Raw genomic sequence first — 25,529 nt, 5'->3', positions numbered from 1 at the left:
TGTGTAGAAAAAATAACGTTGGTTAAAATGAACGAGGGACTTCAAGTTATTTGCCAGTTAAGGTTTTTGGTGTTTTGGATTTTTTTTTTTTTTTTCTTGATAGTGTCTAGGCCAATTTTGCAAATCGCCAGGAACTTTGTTTCCACTATAGTCTTGTTTTGGAGAAACCCGATTGAGTTGAAGGCTGTAACGGTGTAATATCCTCTTCATTGGGTGTAGTGTTTCTAAGTGTAAAGGTTTCTCAAAATGATGAAGCTCTGCAGTGATGCAGTAGCTTTGACAGTTTGTAGCCATGTAGGATAATCTGCTGCCTAGCGTTATTTTATGGAGAGTGGAGTATCTTTTGTCCAAAATACCAGACAAAATTCAGTGTTTCTTGTCTTAAAGAAGCTCATCTAAAACCTTTATCAGTTTGTAAAATGGTCATTGCAGGCAGCAGCAGATCTGTGGGCCAATACCTAATAGAGAAGTTAGTACCCCTGGTTTTACAGGGGAAAAAGAACAATGCAGCAGACAGAAGACTTTCATTTATCCAGAGAACAAACCGCAGTAGTGTAAATTCCCTGAATTGCTTGTCTCAGAACTACCTCTACAAAGTCCACTTACTCTTCATCTCTTCTCTGTAACCCATGAATTGAGGTTGACAGCTGCTGTAGTTGCTGTCGGGTTTTTGTGAAGGTTTCACTGGAACTGAAATTTGACCACTGACTATGGAACAAATAGTTACCTGAAATTTCCATTTTTTACATGTGAATATCTTAATCCAGTGTCCTTAATCTGAAATCATAGAAGTGCTTGAAAATAAGAACCTTATATGAAAATTACTCGTGTTTTATTAAACGCAACCAGCAATGCAGCAGAGTCAGTGATGTGAACGTAAAAAGCTATGACTTAAAGCACAAATACTTCTGGTCATTCAGTTATCCAAGTAATTGCTCTTCTTGGGGAGGTGGTGGTGGTGTGCTTTGTAGCAGTGCTGTGTACTGCAGCAGTCGGCATAGCTCATTGGTTTGGAATTGGAGTCTCCTTCATTTTGGCCAAAGGTGAGCAAAAGGTGACCATATGCACAGCAGGCGAACCCTTGCATAAAGAAATATCAAAAGTTTTTAGAAGGTCGACAGCTTCCTGTAAATGCCACTCAGTGCCTGAAGTTTGACACTGGCACTTCATGTACAAAGAAAAAAATACTGCATTTTCTTCTGAATTATTGTTATACATCTTTTCGATACAAGCTAGCATGAAGTTCTCAGTTTCCTGACTGACGGCAACATTATGAGTCTTTCACTGAGGGAAATGAAAGGAGAAACAACTTTTCATAGGGAGACAAAAGTCCATCTTTTTCAAAAGATTTACAAATACTGCCAGTAAACCTTTTTTTTTCCACAGCTAAATGTGACCTTCATCACTTTCATTCTCAAGCAATTTCTCCCAATATGTATCCGTTTTATTTTGTAACAAATCAATATTTCTCTCTTAATTGCCGCTCATTCAAGTGTAAAATGAAATTTTCATAGAGCTCAAAGCTGTGGAAGCCATTATACTGAACGATGCACTACACAAAGTCTTTTTGTAGGAATTATTTTGGCTTCACCATAAGGTTTTCACTAAAGAAACAGGAAGACATTTGAGGAAATTAATTACAAAATCTTACATCCGAGGTTTTCTCATGCTGGTTAGCCTGGCCTGAGGTGTGGGGCATAAAAAAACCCATAAGGGGCTTAGAACAGAGATGCCTTTGACGTTTTCGGCCACATTACCTTCTCCTGCTTCCACAGCCTCCTGCTACACAACACACACGAGAGCAGCACTTTGACCTTCTTGTGAGTACCAAAAAGGGGCTGTATTGTACATTTTCAGTATTACAGCTTCAGTACGGTGATTTTCTCTACAAGTTGGGTGCACATTTCATCGCTGCAGCACGGGTCTGAAAGCCCTTGGCTGCGCCGTACTCATTCCAGACTCCCTAGTATACTACACGAGCTGTTGCACTGGATAACGGTGCTGTTGGGAGTGGTGCAGCGTCACCTGTGTGATAGCTGTACAGGGGACCTGCCTGTGCTCTCTGGAAAGTCACTGCTGCGAGCAGCACAGTGGTGACAGGTGAATTTCTCACCATCTGTATCCATGGTTGTGCATATATACAGAAATCCCTGGCTATTTCCAATTAGTTCTGCAATTATGAGCCAATTATGAGCTAGAAATACGCTTAAAAAAAAAAAAAAAAAAAAGAAAAAATGGAAAAGAAAAGAAGAATGAACTGGTAAAGTCAGAAGAGCTGTTGTTGCTGAGTTTGCTCAGCAAGAAGCACAGCATGTCCTGACCAGCTCTGTGCTAGTTTGATTAGTATATAAAAAGGAGAGTGATTTATATCAGAGTTTTTCAAGTGTGCTTGCTCTACCTTTTATGAGGTAGCATGAATTATTCTCATACCTGTTGGCAATGTACAGCTGTGGAAAGCCCTTGATACAAGAGAGATTATTTTAGCTTGGGATGTGGTATTCAGGGAGTGTGGGAAGTAGTAGGGCAATAGAGAAGTTGATGTACAGCTGGAGTCAAAGGCTAGACTATTACTTAAGTTCAGACTTCTGTTATTCAGTTTGCTGACAAACAAAACTAACCCCTGAGAAGATCAGCCAAGCTCTTTTTCTTTTAGTCACCAGACTCCCCGACCTTCTCTTTTTTTTCTTCCACTTCCTTCTGACTGTTTTTTTTGTATTACATTTTGACCATCTCTTCAGGGTTAGGTGATTGATTTTTTATTTTTAACTTCCAAAGTAGTATTTTTTTTTCCTGGAAAAATGAATAGAAAAAAAATAGTATTTTCTGGAAAAATAGTCTACAATATCTGATCATTATGATTCTTCTTAAATATCAAAAACTATTATATTCAGTAGACCCTCATGGTTAGACGCATTGCAATGAAGTTCTTCTTTGTATCAAAAAGCATTGGCTTCCATTTTTAAGCAAGTCATATTTATGTTTCAGTATTTAGTCTCCTCTAAAATATATTTTAATTAATTTTCTTGCGGTTCTTCTTTTTAACTGTTTTTCTTATTTCCTCAGATAGTCATTCTTTACCTCTTCTGTAACCTAACAGAAGAAGCTTAGAGTCCACCAATTGCTCCTAAAATAATTAAAATGGAAGTGCTAATACGTTTTGTCTGCAATAACTCTTCCAACCAAAATCATAACTTCCTTGAATAACAACAAAAATGTAAAACCATTCAGCAGTATGTATATCTCTAAAGATGGAAGGAATTCCTCATTTGTGTTATTGTACATCATTCAAAATTGCACATTTTTTCATTTTGTATCATCTTTGCACTTTGCTTTGATTTTATTGAATAGTAGTATCAAATGAGTATATGTTTGCAACAGCTATATCTGCCAGTGGGATCGAGTGACATTTGAGATAACATCGATCTCCAAATCTAAAAGTATAAAGCCTGAACTGAAGTACTGTCTTGAAGCCTTATTCATGGACTTTGACTGATCTAGTATTAATTAACTTTGTTGTCTTATGGATCGGACTGCCCAAGTGTGAAGCGGGTTAGCACTGCGTATAGTACTTTAGTATGAACTTGCAAATTAAATGTAATTTTAAATTAATTAGCTTGCTTTCCTTTCCCATTACAGGTGCAACAACCGAACACAGTGTATAGTAGTTACTGGGTCAGATGTGTTTCCTGATCCTTGTCCTGGAACATACAAATATCTAGAAGTTCAGTATGAATGTGTTCCTTACAGTAAGTATAATCTTTTTATTCTTGCTCACTTCCTCTGGCCCTCACAATTAAAGCCGGAGTGCTGTCACATGGAAAAGAAGCATATGTTTATGGCCCACGGACCCATTATGCATGCAGAGCACTTGCAGACTAGGGCCTCCAATTAGCTTCACGAAGTGTGGAAGGAAGCCATGGTGTGATGCTGGCCAAGTGTCTGTCTGTGTTCTTAAGTGTTTGGCTTTTAAGGCTACTGTTTTTCCAGAAAACAAACTCAAATTAGCTATTCAATAGGCCAGATAGAAATTTGTACTTTTGCCCGCTACCAGTTGCTGACAAATTGGCTTGGCTCACAGACTTCTAAAGCAGGAATTGACTTCAATTTTAATCATGATCTCTTTGAAAAGCTACCTGCTGTTGTGGTGACTTCGGGTGCACAGCAAAACCCAACACTGACACTCAGAGGCAAATGCCCAAGTTGGGGGACGTTGTAAGAGGACTTTGTGCTTCAGAGGCACATGATAAGTGAACGCAGATTCAGAGTGAATAATTCATCAATAAGTTACTCAAACTTGGTTCTTAAAAGCGATGAGGAAAAGAGTGCGAAAGAAATGTTCACTTTTAATGTAAAGAGGAAAATATGAACTGTGCCTTGAATCGGCTGCCAAAACAGATTTTTTCACTGAAACCAAAGTAGACACTGAAATCATATTGAGATAGAAAAATTTGAAGTTACGGCTGCTTCAGCAGTTTTGGACAATATTCTTTCTAATGCCAGAATTCAGTAGCTTTAGACACACTTCTTATTTCCTTGCAATAATTAATGCTTTTTTTCATTGACATGTATGCGTGTTTATAAAAGTTCTGCAGATTCGACACTTTTAACTGGTTTTGCTTTCTTGTAAGATCATTCTTTGCAGTGACTTCTCCCTCGTCCTGTAACTCGACAGAGAAATAGCTGTGTTTGCAATGGAATTTGAGCAGTTCACTGATCATTCCCTCAAGTTACTATTAAGCGTGAATTTCTTGATCTGCAGTAATCCTTAACCAAAGTCACATTTTCTGTTGGTACAGGAAACAGGCCAAGTCTGAGATGCAAAAATCACTGTGGTGACAGCATATGTCCAGAAAGGAAGGAAATGAGTTCTGGCATAAGCAAAGCTATGTCAATACTGTCCATACTACTTCCTGCACAATGTTAAAATTTAGACGTCTTAAACCAAAATACTACTCTGTACTGCTTCACCACATTGAACCTTCACTGTTGTTAAAGGCCAAACACAGATCATCTGTTTTCTCTTCATTTCTGCTGTGTCATTGTGAAATGGTTGCTTGCTGATTTCTTTTCTGTACCATTTGTAGGATTGGAAGCCTACTGCATACAGTGATCCCTAGTACCATTCCTCCTGTGTGTAGTATCGGTGGCTTGTTGTAACCGTTCTTCTTGTGCCACTTTAGAGGAGTGATGTCTTACCCCAATCTAACCAAAGTTTTGTTCCACAAAGATCGCTTTTACTTTAGCGCTATTTTCATTCCCAAATTCTCAGAGAGAGGGCAGTGCATCTGATTCCAAACCATGAGGTCAGTCAAATGACAAGAGGTTACGGTTCCAGTTCCAGTAGGCTAGATCGTAGAGAAAAAGTGTAATGCAAATAATGTTCAAACATCATTTTTTATGCTGTTTTAGGAAGAGAAGTGTGGATATGTTCTACCGATTGGGTATTGCTATCTACAGGAATCTTTTCTTTTGCAGTTTTCAGAAGTGTAGTGCCACCGCGCGGCCTTCCCTGTACTCTAACGTGTAGTTATTCTACTTCTAAAATGTTTATTTTTGTTTACTGTTAATTGCATTGGCCTACCCTTTGAATTATGTTATTCTGTGTCTATCATAACTCAAGATTCTGGATACTTCTTGTCTTTCAAAATGTGTAAGTTTTGGAGTTTGTCAACTGCAGCATGTACAGTGATGACACTCTGCCCAATTCCAGAACTGTAAGAGGGATCGCCTGTCATTACCAGCAGTCATCAAAAAGGTTGCCAGTTACTAAAATCAGTTTAGAAGCTCGATTTCAAACCACATTGTGCTTCAGTAGCCATTTTGATTGTTGAGCATCTTTCTTCCCTCTCCCACAAAGCCTATCCAGGAATTTTTCCAAGTCTCTTTTTTTTTGATGCCTGATAATCTCCAGTTATCAAGTCTTAATTTTTTTCTCCCTTGCTTGTTCCAGTGCTCCATGCCTAAACGTACAGAATGACTGAAATCATTCGGTTTGCAAATAACAGCTGTCCCAGCGTAAGAGACTTGTTAGGAAGGTGGGATAGGCTCCTGTGGGTCTAGGAGGAGAGGTTTTTAGTGATCACAGCACTTCTAAGCAAAGTTCGATTATGGGTCTTTTTCTGAACTTCAGTTACTGCAAGACTGCAAAATTTACTATGTTTCACTGTGGCACCTTTCAGTCTGGGTTTTGTGGTAAAAGATGGGAGTTCTTACACACTGGAGTTGGTGTCACCCTTGTACAAAATGCAGTTTATGAGCTCCTCTATGTCTTGCTGGCCTCCAGAAATACATAGCTGCTTTGCTGATCGTGCATACTGATTGAGCTATCTCTGGGTTCTGTATTCATCTCCGTCATAAGAAAGTACTTAATGAAAAGCTTCCTTTTTTGCATCTCAAAGCGTAGACCTGTTGCTGATGTTTTTCTAATCCTCTTTAGTAAAAACAAAATAAAAAATAAATAATCTATTGAGATACTCAGTTGGATCGCCAACAAACCTAAAATTCTAGACAAATTTGATAGGCATTGCTTTGTCCTAAAATAAAAGTGTTATTGATTAAATTACAAAGAAATTGAGAGTACCGTACTTGACATTTCTCTCAATTATGCTGCACAATGTATGTTGACACGTTGACGGAATAACAGAAGTCAGCCCTTTTATAAAGAAGAACATCAAAAGTACCGTTTTGTACATCTGTGCATTTTTATTTTAAGCCTTTTTTGGACTCAGGAATTCAATAGAAAACGTTTTAAAGTGTTTTATTCTCTCTCTGTCTGTATTGATTGGACTTTGCAGCATTTGTTTATTTCAATAAGCCCATCTGTCCCTGAAAAATGTACAGCTGTACACCAATGCACGCAGAGCAGACATGCCAGTAATGATTTTAGTTATCCCTATCTTTTCCCCCCTCTCCTATTACTAATTCTAAGCAGGTACAATATCAATATTGCTCTTTGGCGAGGAATAATCTCATGCATAAAAGTTCACAAACAGAATCATCTGAAAGTCATTAACGCTGATCGTGAAACAGGAATTCACCTCAGAATACATCTTCTGTTTACTCAGATAACTCAAGAATTACAAATTGCAGAAAAACAAGTATTTTACCTAAAGATGTATAAATGAACAAAGACTAGGAAAACTACTGCTCATTTTGAGAATACTAACCCCCTCCTACTCCTCCATAAAGTTTTGGAATTGTTCCCTGAAGAAACACTAGATCAGCTCAGCCAATACCATTCTCTGAAAATAATCATATGTAATTTTGTTAAATGAAACTGAAAATCCAAAACTTTATATGAAACATACAAATACATTCTTCAGGATAATACCGTAATACTGAAAATGTAATAGCTGTGCAAATAGTTTTGATACACTTCCTTGGTATCAGCAGCTACCGTTACACAGATTGTTACATCTGTCATTTTCCAGGTCATTTTATGAAACTAAGGGAGCATACTTCAAAGGCTACTGAGTATACGAAATAGATTTTATTGCAAATAATTATTGGAAATCTATTTACTAGCTGGACTTCAGCTATATGTCTTCCTGTAATATGTTCCTTAAAACTTCCTTGGGGAAAAATTGCTGTAGTAATATAACTTTGTTAATCGGGTTCAGTTTATATTTTTCATGTACGGTGGTGGGATGGATATTTGTTTCAAACGCTTAGTATGACCGTCCTTGCATACTAGCTTGCTGTTTCGGGCTTAATCGATGATGCTGGAGAATATCTGAGTGAGCTAAATGTTAATTTTTTCTTCTCTTTTCCTCTTGCTTACTGTGCTTTTGCTTCTTTTTTCTAGATGTTTTTGCTTATTCCTCCTAGTCTGATTTTGCAGTTAGAGACTAAGAAGTGGCAAAAGTTCTCAAGATTAACATTCAGGAAAAGAAATAAAATAAAGCCTAAGGAGAGCTAAAGGATGCAAGCTGCTTTCTTTACAAGAAAGAAAAGCAGGGGGATGTCTGGGGCAAAGATGGGGGAAGGTTTAATAAGCACACATGCAAACCTATATAATTAATATACTGCATTTTGGATTTATAATTATCTAATTAATATAATATGTATATGTGCACTCGCACATATATGATAAATTAATGTGTCACTTAAAAACCAACTTGATAGCATTATACTTTGTGAAGCAGAAGAGTATGTATAGCATGCATTAGTAAAGTCATTCATTATTTACTCAGGTTCACTAAGTGAAACTACATGCCAACATATCTGTGTTGCCTCCTTAATCTACTAAAATGATTGATCCATGTTCACTTGTGTAACCGTAGAATCTCTCTCCTGCTAGGTTTTCCTGTTGTCTGTTTCTCTTTATCCAATATAGTGCAGTTCTTATTCTCCCTATATTTAGCGTCTGTTACTAATTTAATCTTTAGATTAATAGTCAATTTATGTTAATCTTCTTTCTTTTTTCCTTGCACTTTTTTATTTTTCTTCCGATGCTTAAAATAGAAGTGGAGCAAAAAGGTAAATAACGTATACAGTCCAAACCCCAGCTCCTTGTTATGTGCCTTATGGATGTTAACCTCTTCCCTTCCCCTCCCCACAACACTCTTATATTATGATAATCAGCAGGATCTCATAAGTACACCTCATAAAGAAGTCGACTGTTTGCAATAAAGTGACTTGGCTGCTTAAAGTAGGTGGCGGGGTATAGTGTCTGAAATACTTGGGCTGGAGGGAAGACTCCCTTGCTTTTTTCTCTCCCTTTCTCTTTGTCTTTCTTTCCCTCTCTTTCTCTCACCCTTGGGTAAATTCTTGTTAATCGAGTGTCATCTTGCCTGGCTTCCAGAACCCTCTCCATAGCATGCCATGGTTACAGGGTTTCCTGGTCTGTTTCATTCATTGCTTTGGTTGTGTTTTGTTTTCTCTGCTCCTAATTGCTTTCTCTATATACCTGATGATTTGTTTTGTTCCTTTATTTTTAATCGAGGCACCTCCTTTTTCAGCCTCACCACTTCTTAAAGTTCTAAACAAGTCGATGTGATTTTTTTTGGACTGAAATGACCTAGCGCACTGCTGCACACCAGTTAAAAGCTCTGGAGCGTTAATGTGTACTCACTAAAGTCTAAGACGAAAATGCAAGAGTAGCTCTACATTTTCAGCTGTCTGTGTATGCCATTGAGCCTTGGTCTGTACTAGTGAAAGCAGTTCCCATCCACTTTCCATACTGGTACAGCAAGAACATGGTAACTTTAAGAAAAGTGGATGATAAAGGGTGATAATTGCATTAATTATAACATAAGGTATAATCTAGTGCCAATTAAATTGATTTTTTTTCTTCCTGACACAGTCATTATGATTTACCTACCTTTTTTTTTTTCTTTTTTTGTTTCTTTTTATTATGAGACAGTCTTAATTTGACGTAATTCTTGTCTTACTTCTCTCTGTGACTGTTAGTTTTTGTTTGCCCGGGGACGTTGAAAGCAATTGTGGACTCACCGTATTTATATGAAGCTGAACAAAAAGCAGGTGCTTGGTGCAAAGATCCTCTCCAGGCTGCAGATAAAATATACTTCATGCCATGGACTCCGTATCGCACCGATACTTTGATAGAATATGCTTCTTTAGAGGACTTCCAAAACGGACGCCAGCAGACGACATATAAACTCCCAAATCGAGTGGATGGTACTGGATTTGTAGTGTATGATGGCGCTGTCTTTTTTAACAAGGAAAGAACTAGGAATATAGTAAAATTCGACCTGAGGACTAGAATTAAGAGTGGAGAGGCCATAATCAATTATGCTAATTACCATGACACCTCTCCATACCGATGGGGAGGAAAGACTGACATTGACTTGGCAGTTGATGAAAATGGCTTGTGGGTAATCTATGCTACGGAGCAAAACAATGGGATGATAGTAATTAGCCAGCTGAACCCCTACACCCTGCGTTTTGAAGCTACCTGGGAAACGACGTATGACAAACGGGCAGCATCCAATGCTTTCATGATATGTGGTGTCCTGTATGTAGTGCGGTCGGTATATCAGGACAATGAGAGCGAGACTGGCAGGAACGCCATCGATTACATCTACAACACCAGGTTAAGCAGAGGCGAGCACGTGGACGTTCCCTTCCCCAACCAGTACCAGTACATCGCCGCAGTGGATTACAACCCCAGAGACAACCAGCTGTACGTGTGGAATAACAACTTCATTCTGCGATACTCTTTGGAGTTTGGCCCACCTGATCCTGCCCAAGGTAAGAATTTGGTTTTTTCTCATTTTTAATCTCTTTGTACTTCCATTCAGACACTTACGTTACGTTGTCTTTGCTCTTAAGACTTGGCTCTTGGCAGAAGGGCAATGAGAGGCTGGTTGCCTGCGCTGTCCTGAGCAGTACAGCGTTACACTGGTGCAAGGCAAATCTGCAGCACTGGTGAAAGAGAGAATTACTTTGGTTTATAGGCTTGTACTTTTCTTCTTTTTCTTTTTTTTTATACAAGTGTTTAGCTTTTCTGTGTTTGAGAATGAGTTGGGGGATTATTTATTTACTTTATACCATCAGTCTGTTTGACTTTTATAGTGAAAGTAGTTCGAGTTCATTCATGCTGAGCCAGAACCGGGTTCCCGTCCGTTCGGTGTTACCTGACTTCTGAATTGATTACAACATACGTGCAGACCTTTTAGCTTCTTGGCGCCAGCAGTGGAGAGTGATGTGTGCTGGGGGGTCCCAGAGGAGATGTATGGGGTTAATGTGCAATACCAAGCATAAATATTTTTTCCGCAGCCCTATTTTCACAGTTTCTAATGCCGGGTTAGACGAGATTATCTGACCTCTTTTTAGCAGGTTTCTCAGTAAGTCCATTACAATTGCAGTTCAGCTCACTTGAAGTTAGAACAACTACCTAAAAGGAAAGACACTAACTGCCAAAAGAGGAAAGAAAAATGGAGGTCTTTAGGTCTCGGTAATCCCTAAAAATGGCATGAACAGGCACAGCCACATATTAACATCTGCAGGGGAGAGTAAATACCAAGAGAAATGCTCCGTGGTAGAAGATGCATGCTGCAAGGAACAGAATGTTGATAAGCTGCTTTAGCGAGGAAGGTAATACTTCACTTCTCTCATCTAACTGGTACGCATGTTTAGCAGCCGCTTTTTCTACTTCCAAAAAGTAGTAATAATGGCTTCTCCACGTGAAAAGTCGTTACCCTGCTTCAGCGAAGCTGATTCATGCACAGCAGTGCAAACAATATAGTGTGCACACAACGATATCAACGTACGTATAGCTTATTCCTAGGTACAAAAGTAGGTAAGACGCAGCAGAACAAAGCAGTTCAGAACCAATACATTAGGGATCTCCAGACCCAAGTGAAGATCTATCCAATCTGTCTCCTGCAGACCTCCCTGGCAACGCATAGCCAGGCTCAGGCAGGTTCCGAGGTGTTTGGGGACTGAGCTCTGGCCGCGACAGCAGCCATCCTGGGAAGCTTTGCTCTCTGTACGTCAAGCTAATCTGTTCCTCAGGGGGGCTTTGGGGCTGCTTTTAGCAGAGACATACCCACCTATGTAATTAGAAAAAAATTATAGCTTTCAGTTTCATATATTCTCATGCATGTCACTTTTCATTCGGTTTAACTGAGATGAAGATGCATTTTAAATTCTCCGAAGCTTTAATAGTCAGAGGAGAAAATGGAGGTGCAGGCTCGAAGTAGCTTTCGCAGTTCAGGCAGCTGCCATGAATGTGGCAAAAGCTAATCTTTAAATCATTGCATTGAGGGAAAAGTGTTAAGGAAGAGCAGCAAGAGAAGAAAAGGCTTTGTAGAATCCGTCCTTTGCTTTAATAAACCACCAAAGGTCTCCTGGAAGACATTTCATAATGTTTTTAGTATGAGAGGGATTCCAAGATCCTAAGTTATAGTACATGTACTGGTCACATCCCATCCTAATATCAGAAAGAGATTTGGGCATCCACCAGCACCCCTTCATGTTCCCGAGTCCCTTGCTGGCATGCAAGGCACGGGGAGAAACAGTTTATTCCAAACAGACCCAGACGAGAAGAGGTCCAGGGCACACTGCAGGGTGCTTGCCTCTCGTCTGAGCTCTTTGCCCATCCACCCGTGAAGACAGAGAAGGAATACTTTTTGAGTGATTTATGAGTTTGGGATTTAAATGCATTATGACATCAGTAAATATATTTGATTATGGCCGTTTTTGAATATAGAAACCATAGAAAGATACTAGATTTATTTGAATATATGATGGGTATATTCACAAATGATATTTTTCCTTATACAAAGCCAGTACCCAATATTTTAGTTTTGTGTGGATCTGTACATCGCACATCTAAGAATCTGTTTCAGTTCATTTCCTCTTTTGCCTAAGCCGATTGCCTGTAGTTAAAGACTACTAAATTAAAGGAAAAAACATCTAATGTGATTGTCCTTGAGATGTACTGCTATAAAACCAAGAAGAGATTCTGTACAGTTTCTAGCTCTATAATTTATTTGTATTATATTCTCAGTTCCTCTTTGTTTCAGCATAAAGTCGTATAAATTGAAGATCAATCCTTCTATTGTTACACAGTTAAAGGATCTATATGTGTAATACACCTTTGATTTTTTTTTTTATTTCATATGAAATTAGACCAGATTTTCAGCACATTTGATGAAGTGCATCTTTGTGTTTCTTTTGATCTGCTTTATTTGTTGGTTTGTTTTTTTTTTTTTTTTGTGGTTGACTTGTATTTCTTAATCATCTACTTGAAGACATAGGTGTTAGGATAACATTCTTTAAGTCACCTAACACAAGAAACTTCTTTTACTGTCTTTTTTGTAATGGTACTTTAATATCAAGTATTTAATGGTGTCACAAGGTCAGTGCCTCAAAATTGGAAGTTGTGGCCTTTTCTGTTCCAATGGTTAACTTGGGGCCATTGTGGGAAACTCAGCAATCTGTGTTCCTTCTGTTGCTGTGGGAGCAATAATGATACATAGACACACACTGGTTCTTTTTTTTTTTTCCCCTCATCTATTTGTCTTGGCTATCAGTTCTCGTCTACACCATAACTTCCAACTACCGAGTGCTTCAAAAACAACAGTCTGTCTTCCTACATGAAAGATGAGTTTGTCACATTTGAGTCACACTTTTGAGGTTGAGAGTTTACACTTGCTCCCAGGTCCAAAATCCTGGACTCATCCATGACCCCAGACCTGCCTTTTTTCTCTGAGTTGTTTCATTTTCAAATCTGCCTATTGAAACCTCGGAAATACCACTATAATTAACCTAATGTTGACCTTGCCCTTGCTGCAAACCTACGACAGTTTCTCCTCTTGCAACTGTGTTGCGTTTTGCCTATATCCTAATTTTCTCGATCTTCAGGAGAACCGTTCAGATTTCTAAAATTGCGGATGCTGCAGCCAGGCTACCGTTTCACCCTGGCAATTGGGTCTGCTGCCCTTAGAACTACCCCCTTAACCTCATTCTTCATGTGTTGTTTTTTCTTCTCTCCTCTCATGGGAATTGTAGTACATAGATGCAGAAATGGCTTTCAGAGCTACAGCTGACAAGTAGGATTCGGATATCGCAGAATAGCACATTTTCTAAGGATAAGTGTAAAAACTACATCTGAAAATCAAAACCTTAATTTAAAAATAAAATAAAATACATCAGGCCCTGCAAAAAGCAGAGTTCTTATATCCTTGGTAAATTTAGTGGATATGTCCTGTTACGTTCTCTCTGAAGGAGGTATCCAAGAGACCAAACGAATCCTGGCTGAAATAGGAATTTTAAAAGGAATTTTAAGTTAAAAGATCAGGAAGAATGAAGGAAGTTTTCCCCCTAAAAAGTGAGTATGAGCGTTACAGTGTAAGGTTTCCTTGGTAACAAAAAGAAGATAAATCCTTTTGTTCTGTGTTAGTGTGTTAGGGAGAGATTTCATGTACGCTCATCCCAGTTTGCGCTAACTGTGCAAACTGTTCAAACTGAAGTTGTCTCCCCTTTTCTACCATGATACCCATCATTAAGTTTTATTGGATCACTGCAGGAAAATATGGATGTTGTGAATGCGGACAGAACAGAAATTTGGAGAGTACTAGCACCAAGGGCTTGAAATAATAGGAAACTAGTGCAACTAAATCTTTATAACACCAAGAATCTACAATGAAGTCATGCAGCAAATTGTTAAGTAAATTAGATCTTTACTATAATATCGAATCTGATACACTACAGGTTGATGAAAGAGTGGTTGTACAAGTAAAGACAACATAATGGGGACCAGATAGCACGTTTCCGGATCATAGGTATTTTGCTAATTTCGTGGCATATTTATTATCATTTTCAGGATATAAATTTATAAATGGCTGTGTAAACATTTCGCTTTCAACTAAACGCGATTTGGCAGGGTCAATAGAGTACTGGCCAGCATAATAGCTGGAACCTATAGGTAATTAGGTAAGTCGTAGTGACTTCCCTGCTATTCACTGAAGCATGAAAACAGACACATAGCAGTAATAAGCAGAAGGCAGGGAAATCTGGATTTGCACAGGTTTCTGATCTCTGTTGCTTTGCACAGCAGCTCAGTGTATGACACCTTCTGAAAATGAAGGCAGCTACGTAGATTTTCACATGTCCGAATGCATTGAAATATCTGACCTATAAAAAACACGTTTAACTGAAAAATCCATGCAGCTGATTTCTAAAATTACCTGGGTGCAGAGATGAAAATAGAACCATTAGTATTTTCATCTGGGCGTTCCAACACAATTTTAAATCTAAGGTATGAGTTGTATTTTGGATAGAGATTTTTTTGGTTTGGCTTGGTTTATTTATTTTTAAAAGTATTTTATGCCTGCTTAGAATAGAAACCTGTTGGCAAAGCATGCTAGAGAGCTTGTGTGCCTTCTCTAAACCTACTCTTCACTGTCAGTTGGGGAAACACAGTTACTATTCCCCTGCTGTCCTAGGCAATTGTGTTATGTTTTTTATAGACATCACACTGTTAAACAGGTGTTAAGTTTTACTCCAGTGGTGTCTTCATTTTTAGAAACAGATACTATGCATAACTGTTTAAATCAGCTGTTAGGATCTGCATGAAACAAATGTAAATTAATTGCCCTCAACAAGCATCTTTGGCTTGACTTCCTATTGCTCTTTTCTTATTTTTTGTTTTAATTTTACAAAGACTTGCTTCAGCTGATGATGAGACACACCTATTCTTAAAAAAAAGGAAGAAGACAGGAGAGGTTTTGGTTTTCTCTTCGGCATGTCAAGCCTAGTTAAAAAGTCCAAAATAGGAATCTCGCACTCTCGTAAAAGTGGCTTTTTTGGCGTTGGACAAAAAGTATGTATCTTCAGCCTTGTACAGGCTCACCCCTGCTGCTTGGAACAATAGGTTAATAACCTCGACATGGAGTTTGTTCTTCTTCTTAGTTGCGGTGTATCAGTCATCACTGCCATTATCTTATATCGGTAGAGCTCTCTGCAAGGCAGTGCCTGGCAGCCAGCAGATGCCATCGCCCTCAGCTTTCAGAACGAGACGCATCAGGTGGTGGCAGCTATCATGTGTCTTCTTGCAGCTGGGGAGAATGGCCTTGCAGATTAAGTTCCCCAACAGGTCATTAAAAACAAAATGATCTGCCTTCTAAAAGCTAGATGTGTTCTGTAAAGTGATTTGTTCGGTTGTTTCTTATTTTTTCAGCCGCCTTCTTGCCCAGGCTTCCAGCACTGTCTGAAGTTTCCTGGTACCTTCTTAAACGTACTGACTTCTCCTGTTTTATAAATTGAATTCAAGAGAAAATCTCTTAGAAATGGTCTGTATTTTTTTCAGTTTTGTGAGAGAGGTGGTTTGAATTCTTTCTCCTAAAACGTGAGATTATAAATATATTTCTAAAGTATGTGCTACTGGTAAGCTATGCAGGTCATTTTTGAATCATAGGTGATATGCTTTGAAATTGATTTTAATGGCTAGCATGAAAATTGTTCTACCTAAAGTTGCATAACGACAGCAGGATATTTTAGCTCAGGGTGCAGCACAAAATATGTTCTGAAAACTGTTACCTCACTACTGAACTTCAGAGAGTTGTTATGAATTCTTAGAGTGATATTTTGCTCCCGAGACGAAGCTATCCTAAACATTATAGGTTTTGAGTAGTAATTGCAATAATGCTAATACACATTTCAGTGATTAAATATGTACTAATTAGCACAATGTGTTAGGGGATGGATAGTAATAATTGGTTGTCCCCTGCATCACTCTCCATCCCCCCCAGTTCCCCGTTCCCCAGGACCTGATTCAGCAGGCGCTGCCTGACACTTCTGCGTGTGATTGCAAATGCTTTTGACAAATGTTAATTGGGAAAGCACTAGAAGGCTGGATGCATTGTAATCAAAAGAAAATTACAGCAGTTTCGCAAGATGTCAGGCAAGCACTTGCAGAACAGATCCGGGGATTTCAATAGGTTTCATAGTAGCTGGCTGCGCCACGAGTTCAGCGCAATTACACAGACCGTATTCAAGCAGCCAAGAACGAGACTGAAGAGAAGACAGACTCTGAAGAAGTTTCGCACTTGTGAGCAGGAGAGGGCTGAAAAGCACATCTTCGCATTTAGTCTTTAAAAAGAGATCGTGATGTTCAAAAACTCCACTGTAAATTCACATGAAAATTAAAAGATAAATTCATATTTGCGACTCCTAATATACTATAACTGAAATATAATTGAAAAAGGATTTTGAAATAATTATCTGCCAGACTACTGAAAGTTAATCTTATTCAAAACGCTGACTTAAAAGGCTTCTGCTGAAAGAAAGTGAGGCAGCTCTTCTTTTCTTTTTTGCTTATGATTTAGTTTAGAGAAGATACGTTGTCCAGTAAGTCAGAGTTCAAGGGCCTAGCAGAAGAAAAAACAAAGAAAGAAAAAAGCCAAAGTTAACCCTAAAATGAGTTTCATTTATTTCTGTATCAGTTAAGATTTAAAAAACACTTGCCTATGAGCTTATTTTTCTCAGCACAAGGATCTGTGCTTTCCTGTGCCTATAAAGCACTGTGAACGCTAACAAAGATTTGGAAATAATTAATGATAAGTGTTTACATTGTTCACGTGCATTGTTTCAGCCATTGCTCAGTATACATTTGAAGGCGATAAACAGGAATTCCGGACTGTTCTCTCCACTAGCGCTACCTGGTGCGATCCCTCCAAAGCCTCCCAACGTGGCGTGGCTCGGGCCGTACCGCGGCAGCTCCAGCAGTGCCGTCCCGACACGGGTCAGCGGAGTGAGCGGCTCCCGGTCCCCGGCAGAAGTGATTTGGCCTAAGCCGATCCTAGTGTTTCATAAAAGATCGAACTAGGTTCCTGCCGCTGGCTTGAACGACTTGTGTCTTCGTACCTGTTTTATCAAAAAAGGATGTTGAGGCCCGAAATGTTCAAACATGGGAACACCACGTACACGCTAGGCGCTGCTTCTGTTTGGAGCTAATCGGGCGTGCGGCAGCGCTCTCAAGCAGAATGACTGCCGGGTAGGAAGATGTTATCGTAATTATTTTCCTGGAAGGTGTGCAGTGGGTGACTTGGAAGTTTTGGGGTCTGTTTTTTTTTAAAAATGGTCTCGTTAGTTACAGTCCACTGCCTTTGTTGTTAAAGCTGGACTGCATTGTTTACGGCATGCTAATTCAAATGATTCTGCCTATTGAGTTATTCCTTCTGCAAAAGTCATTAAGTAATCTTTAATTGCTTTGAGCGTGTTTGTTTTGTACTGATAACTCACTAGTACTGCCTTTCAGCCTTTAGAAATGTAACTATCAATTTTTATTACGGAAGAGATTATTTGGAGAATGTGCTGAAACATCATACTGGTATGAGCTGGGAGTAAAAAAAAAAGTCAGTCCAAGTTATATCTTAGGCACCCAGAATAGCAATAAAAAAAGACTAATATTAAGATAAAGGAAAGGAGATACCAGAGAAAAACTACATAAATAACATTTCAAGAATTTTTTCTTTTTATAATTCTGAATTCATTTACTTTATTATTCCTCTGATTTTCTCTATGCAGTGCCTACCACAGCAGTGACAATAACTTCTTCAGCAGAGCTGTACAAAACCACAGCGTCGACCACTAGCACTACATCACAGAAAGGTCCCATAAGCACAACGTTAGCTGGAGGAACAAAGGAAGGAAGCAGAGGACCCAAGCCGCCACCACCCGTTTCCACAACCAAAATTCCTCCTGTGACAAGTTTTTTCCCTTTGCCAGAGAGATTCTGTGAACCGACTGAGGCCAGGGGGATTAGCTGGCCTCAGACACAAAGAGGAATGATGGTTGAACGCCCTTGTCCCAAAGGAACACGAGGTATTGCCTTTAAAAATATATCTTGATTTCAAGCAGACATTTCAAAAGCGATGTGCTGCTCTCTCATGGTGAATTTTTTTTTTTAATCTCAAGCTGTCTGTTACACGATTTTTTGTTACTCGGAGAATGCAGTATCTACGGGCAGTGGTCAAGTTTTAATCTACAAACGGCATTTGAGCGTAGCTGCAGAATTACCTTGTGCATACGCTTTTGAGAGGTCAAATTTTAGGGCTTTGCTTGAGGACTGTTGTGAAATATGCTTACAGCTGCCTTTCTCATTGTGAGCTCCCCTCTGGATGAGCTCCAGGAAAAATCAAGGGCTTTTTGTTTGTTTGCAGAAAGCGTCTGGTACTTTTCACTGACTTTTTTTATTGCTGTTTGTAATCTACATTATTTCCTTACGTTTTTGTCAATTATTGTCAACTACTGCCATTAGCAGCATTCAGAATTTAACATTGCTTAGGAGCACAGTGTAGCCGATTTCCTGAATGCACGCGGAAAAATGGTTTCCATTTCACTGTAGTTTTCTACATCTGTTGTAGGAACTGCCTCATATCTCTGCGTGGTCTTAACGGGAACGTGGAACCCCAGAGGCCCTGATCTTAGCAACTGCACCTCACACTGGGTAAATCAGCTGGCTCAGAAGGTTGGTTGAAACCTTTTAATCTGCTGTACGCTAGTGATTAAGGATTTTAACTCTGAGCATTAATAATTCAGTTTATTGAAGCCGTCTTTATTACTCTATGTTCATTCAAAGTAGAAGGAGTTATGTGTACTTTGTGTGCAAAGCATTGGCCACCAGTTAGGTTCGTAAGTGTGTTTTGGTACGCTCTCCCTCTAAATTCCTGTATTGAATCTATGATTATGTGTTTTCATTGCTATTTAAAGCAAAGTAGTTTTGCTGGTGTTCAAAAAACAAAAGCTGTGTTTGCTTAATAAACCAAATATTACAAATCACGCAGCAAAAAACTGCGGTATACAGCAAGGTTTTTTGGTTCAGGAAAAATTATACTGTAATAAATAGATTTTTGTCTGAGTGCATTAATAACAGTATGATTAGAGCGCAGAGCCACTTTCTGTGTTTTCCCTCCCTACTGAGATTTACTAAGTTTATGAAAACTGGATAATTTGTTGTCAGTACCAGGCTACTTGACTTTCAAATGCCTCAAGCACTAGTATGAACAAATAGATTTCTTACTCTCTGATAATGGCAGTAAAATAAAAGTAAGGATGAATAGAAGATCTAGCCCAGAAGTCCCAGTCTGATTTCTGGTTTTGATGGCTGTTAAGAACTGCTTTTGTGTGTCACGGATCTAAGAACCTTTAATCTTCTGAGATAAAGAGAACGTTATTGGTCTCAATTAGTTGCAGATTTCAATGTATGTGCAAATGGTTATTTCACCACAACAAAGGTACACGGGGAATTGGAATTAGGAGCCGCAAGCAGAACAAGGGACCCTGCTGAGATAATATAAATTGTCATTTCAGATCAGAAGTGGAGAAAATGCTGCTAGTCTGGCCAATGAACTGGCTAAACACACCAAAGGACCGGTCTTCGCTGGCGATGTTAGTTCATCAGTGAGGCTGATGGAGCAGCTCGTGGACATTTTGGATGCTCAGCTGCAGGAACTGCGGCCCAGTGAAAAAGACTCTGCTGGAAGGAGTTATAACAAGGTACACACCTCCCGTCACCTTCTCCTGCTGGGATAACCATTGCCCTTGTGGTTTTGGTTTTGGTTTTTTGTTTTTTTTTTTTTTTTCTTTCAGAAATATTAATCTATACTTTGTTCCTGCGTGCTTATAGTTCTGGAATAAACATGTAAGAGAAAACAGCAGTAAATACACAGCGGAAAGTTGCAATTACCTTCTTTAGGGAATAAGATGTAATTCACAATAGCTGGCTGGTCCTGAAATATATAGCTGTGTCCCTTATTAAAATCTGGAATGCGTTGTAGCTAGTGTGAGGGAAATGGGCATTAGCTCTCAGAAATTCTGTAACAAATCAGCGTGTTTATCCAGTGAACCTTTTAACCCTGAACATGTAATAAAATCAGTGGGATTCTGCATAGGTGCCGGGTTTTATTTTAATCTGACTTCCTGCAGAATAGTAGCACTTTCTTAGCATTTTAAAGCCGCCAACATCACTTATAATTGGTCTTTATGAAAATGCCTTAATACACATATCTAAAACACGAATAAGCGTGTTCTCCGGAATGATGTTCAGAGAAGCATTTCAGAGAAAATGTATGTCCTTCTGGTTAAAATACAAATCACAAGCATTATTACCATTCCTCTTTTTCTCAGAGGAAATGCTGTATTTCTCGGCCTCTTCCTTGTGTCAGCTTAGTCAACAAGCTACAAACAAAACAGTTTTTCAGCCTCCTTTAGAGAAAGAGCTCCATGCACTCCTGGTATTTTGGCAGTAGTTTTATTTACAATCCCTAGAGCCCTTAAAAGAGTTTTCCCAGAGACAGATCAAGTGCCCACAAAGGGATTTTCTTCTTTAACCTTTTCACACAAATCCCATCGTTGGGACAGAGATATCTGGGCACCTGTATAAAGGTTGGGGAAAAACATTTCCTGTGTGATTTTTTTTTTATAGTCATTGCTGGACAGACATTAGATTAATGTCCAGGCAATAGTTCAAATTCGGGATTTGAAACACCAGACTATTTTTTTTTTATATTTCTAAAGCTTTCCAGAATGTGTCTAACTTCTGATTTTCTTTTTTCTTACTAAAAAGCTCCAAAAACGAGAGAAGACATGCAGGGCTTACCTTAAGGTATCTCTCCTGTGCTGTCACCCTGCTTTCTCCCTGCTTCAGCAACCTGCCACGCTTTATCATCTTGCTGCATGATCCTATGTATTTCAGTCTTTGATAAATGTGTATTGTGCCCCATATCAGCTGTACAAATGTTGGCTTTGCACAGGTATAACACTCAGAAAAAAAAAAATTAAAGATCAAAGTTTATACTTCTTTTACCTCAACTTGTTCAAAACTAAAAGAGCAGAAATGGTTATTACCTGAATTGGAAGTAACATGTCTCTCATAATGCAACTTTGGGTAGAGGAAAAAGCTGGCAACTTACAAGAAATTACTTCAGCTTGGTAGTAATTTATATCAAAGACTGCTTGGAGTTAATTTGCTTGCATGAAAAATGTACATTATATAGCCTGCTTTGTTCTTTGTGTATTGTTATACCTAGTAAAATCACTCTTTCTTACAGTTATAAGAGTTGTTACAAAGGCCAGATTCAGTGACTTCAGGATAAAATGTAAAGACAAACATTTCTCAAACTTTACTGGTAAAATGTGTGCCACGTGTCCCATTAACCAGGCTATATGGAAGGCATGTAACACATTGTTACCCAATTTTCAGTTTCCTTCATCTGCTGTAGAACGGTTGTCCGTAGTGGCCGGCTCCTGCTCTGCAATACAATGCCACTAATGCCACCTCGCGCCTGTGAAGAAGAGAAAAAAAGTCCTAGAGCAGATTGTGTCTGGCTCTGAAAAATTTTATTGCACATTTTTTCAAAGTTTCTTTTGAAATTCTGATTTTTACTTGTACCCTCTGAGATAAAATGTAAGAATGATTTTTGAAAAGAACTTTGAAATACTTTGCAACATAATAAAGCAATTCAGTCTCTTACTGAAGAGACATTTCTCTGTACAGGGCGCTTCTGTCTTTTATCCTTCAGCCCAGGAAGGGGATGGGAGTTGTCCGGTTATGCAAAAATCTGACAAAAAGAGACAAAGATCTGGAAAGTAATTCACTTCTCAAATAATAATAATTGTAATAGTTTTTTATTAGAAAATATTTTTAATACTAAAGGGAAATCCAGCAGGTATGGTTTGAGTAGACTGAGTTTTCATGCTTCATTTTCAATAGTAAACATGAACACGAGAAGAGCAGTAATGGGGTTGCTCCGACAGCTGCATTACAGGGGCCGTGTGGTCTTCCACCACCCGCTCACCTCTCTCTGAGAGGAGAGAACACCTCAGAGTTATTACTGGGCAGGTGATCATTTTCCACAAGAAAAATGCAGAGTTAGATTATCCCATAATAAATAAAAAGCGTTTTGTGTTAACAAAGGCATTCCGCCAGCGCTATATGGAGATACACAAGAAACCGCAGCACAAGCTTAATTTCCGACTGGTGTCATTTTCTGTAGGTCTCAAATGGGCTTCTCTGCTTAGATAAGACTAATAAACCTCTTGAAATTACAAATCAAAAGCTGACTTACACTATGCAAATGAAGCAAGTTCCCACTTTGTGACAGAGGATTCATTTGTACCTCAGATTAGAGGCTCCGATCTGTATTTCTTGGTGACTAATGAATCTGGCCTCTGCAGACCAATTTCTGTTCCACTCTAGTTAATGGCTGCAGCAATATCAGTGCAAGCATTTTGACTATTCTGTCTCCCATTAGAGAAAGAAAAAAGGCTTTAATGCCACTTCGAAGTATCTTCCACCTGCCAGGAAGGTCGTGGTGGCTCACAATGCAGACAGAAAGAGGATATTAAAATGGATTAGGCTAATTAATCTTGCTTTGACAATAGCCTTGACCAACTTTTCCTATTCGTTTATTTGCACAATATAGTATTCCAGACCGACATCTTTCTGTTTGTACAATGCGTTCTGTTTCCATTCCCAGTGCTTTTAAATTGATCAAACAAATTATATATATCCTTAATGACACATTATGACTAGGTAAATGGGACAGAGTAAACAGGGTGTTTCAGCAATGCATGGCGTACTCAATGCACAGCATACTCAATGCACAGCTACATTATGCATTAATGTAAGAGCCTGCCTTCAATTGATTAACTGATTACTGTGATTGATTGGATTATTTTGTAAAAATAATGTAATCATGTCACTGAATTCTTTTTCTTCCTTATTTACTGTTACTTTATATGCAGCCTAATGAACCTTAAAACATGATGATAGAGTTGTTACAAGAAAGACTTTTTAAAATGGCAGCTTTATTCAGTTTTACAGTCTTGCCTTCACTGATAACAGGGACGGTCAGTGGACATCTTGTTTGCTCTATTGATTTCCTTTTTTAACTGACCTTTGTGCAGGAATGGGAGTTAGTAATCTTTTTAAGTATCTAGGAACAGGTACAGGAACAGGAGGGGGAGTGAGAGTGGCTCGGGCTAATTTATATCCACTGAGTCAGCTTCATTCCATGCCTCCTGTAATAAAGAAGGCAGTTTGTCATAGACAAGTAGTTTATAGTGCTATGGCTGTGTGAGTTGGGCTAAGTTTCCAGAAAAGTATTATTGTCGTTTTAGCCTAAACTGCAGAATGCCAGTTTTGGCGTTAGTATTTTTAAATAGAAGTTATACGTTTTGACATTAACTTTAAGATGAAAGCTTCAGGGAGAACTTCTGGCATTTATTTTTACATTTTTTCAGCACATTAATAAGACTGTCTTTATACGTGACACAAGACGAGTCAAATCTGCATGTTTACCACTTAGAGACCACACAATGCTAGTGGCTAACTGCACTTCTATTAATGCCAATCCAGGGAGAGGATGGAAAATATTTTTATGTTGAAAATAGTTTTCTAGTGCCATTAAATCACAGTAAATCATTCTGACAGTTAAGTATTATAATTGTCACCAGATAACGTTGGAAATTTTCCCCAGCTGCCCAAGGCAATCAGACCTAATGGTAGTGTTCTAATGAATGCAGGCAATTGTGGATACAGTGGACAACCTGCTCAGGCCTGAAGCTTTGGAGTCCTGGAAGGACATGAATTCTTCAGAACAAGCCCATGCAGCCACAATGCTACTCGATACGTTAGAAGAAGGGGCTTTTGTCTTGGCTGATAATCTTTTAGAACCAACTAGAGTCTCAATGCCCACAGAAAATATCGGTAAGTGAATTTTTTTTCAAGGATAATTTAAAGTGCTGTGTGTGTGTTGCTTTACACAAAATCGGGAAAAATTATTCTAGATAGCCACAAACTCTTTGTAAGCTGAGCTGCCTAACATTTGGTGGAAAGGTAAATGCTCCCAAGCGGGGGAGACACGCTTTTCTTGTTTAGTTCTTCAAAATTGGCATTCTTCTTTAGTGTCATTAATACAATGTAAAATGGAAAGTAGTTGATGTTGCAAAGTTGATTTACCACTGAAAAATCATTAGCAGAAGGTATGGGTATGGGGAGTGCTTAAATGGCAGACTATGGATTTTTTGAGTTAACTGCTTTCTGTAGAGCTGCAGAAATGCTTTCCTGTTATATATAATCTGTTCCTAATGAATTTAAATTACTTTTTTGCAACGTACTCTGCCAGTTAAATATTTTAGCCACTCAGAACATAGGCCAAATGTTTATATTAAACATGACTGCCTTCAGGTAAAAGTGTGTTCAGTGAACTACATCTCCCATAATGCAGAATAGCTATGCTCCAGAGACTGCAAAATAGCTGAAGATAGTTGGAGCATAATTTGGAATTTAAGCATTGACTGAGAAGTGAAGGGGTTTGGTATTAGAGATGTGCCAATATTGGTACACGGGATGTGTTAAAGCAAAAATCATTGCTATGCATAAAATAATTCCTTCATCTTATTACAGAGATGAATCTAGTCTCAGTGAGGTACAAGGAAGGTGAAAGTCTGCTAATTTGAGGGGTACCGAGACGGAGACTTGGATTAGACTGCAGAAATGAGACTTTTCATCTTTTAATGTCTGCATGTTTGTAACCGTAGAAGATGATTCCTCCTAGTTTTTAATTTGAGTAGGAAGATAGTGGGAAAGGACGGGGAAAGGTGTCCCCAATCAAAGTAATTGCACCAGTTGTTTCTGAAGGAATGTGGGTAGAATCACAGAAGATCTCTCTCAGGATGTACACAAGCAGTTCCATGGAGCTCAGTAGACTGTCTGAATATCACTGCTTGTGATAAGCTGTCTTCAAGTCATAGTTAGTAACACATTACTGATGCTTTGCCAGCCTGAAGTCCTAGCGCACCTACGTATGTGTGGCTTAAAGAGAAATCATTCCCTAATTTCATACCTTTTGTCCATCTCTAGTTTAGACCTATATTTAAACCAGTTTAATATAATGCAGATATTTGTCAACAAATTGACCAGTCTGACCTATATGATTTTACATAACTAAGGGGAGCCAGCCTTTGATGGTATTCCCATGGAAGCTTCCCAATATACGATGTGTTACAAAATTAAAACTTACGTAAGGCTGAGTGGCATCTCAGTTTTCAATGTA

At 38.7% G+C, this 25,529-nt stretch overlaps 1 protein-coding gene across 1 annotated transcript in view; it reads left to right on the top strand.

Moving 5' to 3' along the window:
- Nucleotides 1-25,529, top strand: part of ADGRL2 (adhesion G protein-coupled receptor L2) — a 161,837-nt gene that overhangs the window by 107,017 nt on the left and 29,291 nt on the right. Inside the window, exons 4-10 of the mRNA XM_082483169.1 lie at nucleotides 3,637-3,746; nucleotides 9,412-10,212; nucleotides 17,998-18,294; nucleotides 18,837-18,940; nucleotides 19,783-19,968; nucleotides 21,038-21,076; nucleotides 23,998-24,181. Coding sequence (XP_082339295.1) covers nucleotides 3,637-3,746; nucleotides 9,412-10,212; nucleotides 17,998-18,294; nucleotides 18,837-18,940; nucleotides 19,783-19,968; nucleotides 21,038-21,076; nucleotides 23,998-24,181 — 1,721 coding nt within the window. The remainder of the gene's footprint in view (nucleotides 1-3,636; nucleotides 3,747-9,411; nucleotides 10,213-17,997; nucleotides 18,295-18,836; nucleotides 18,941-19,782; nucleotides 19,969-21,037; nucleotides 21,077-23,997; nucleotides 24,182-25,529) is intronic.

Source organism: Vanellus vanellus (genome assembly GCF_965231255.1).
Source record: "Vanellus vanellus genome assembly, chromosome: 5".
Taxonomy (NCBI): Eukaryota; Metazoa; Chordata; class Aves; order Charadriiformes; family Charadriidae; genus Vanellus; species Vanellus vanellus.
This window is presented reverse-complemented; position numbering and strand designations above follow the sequence as displayed.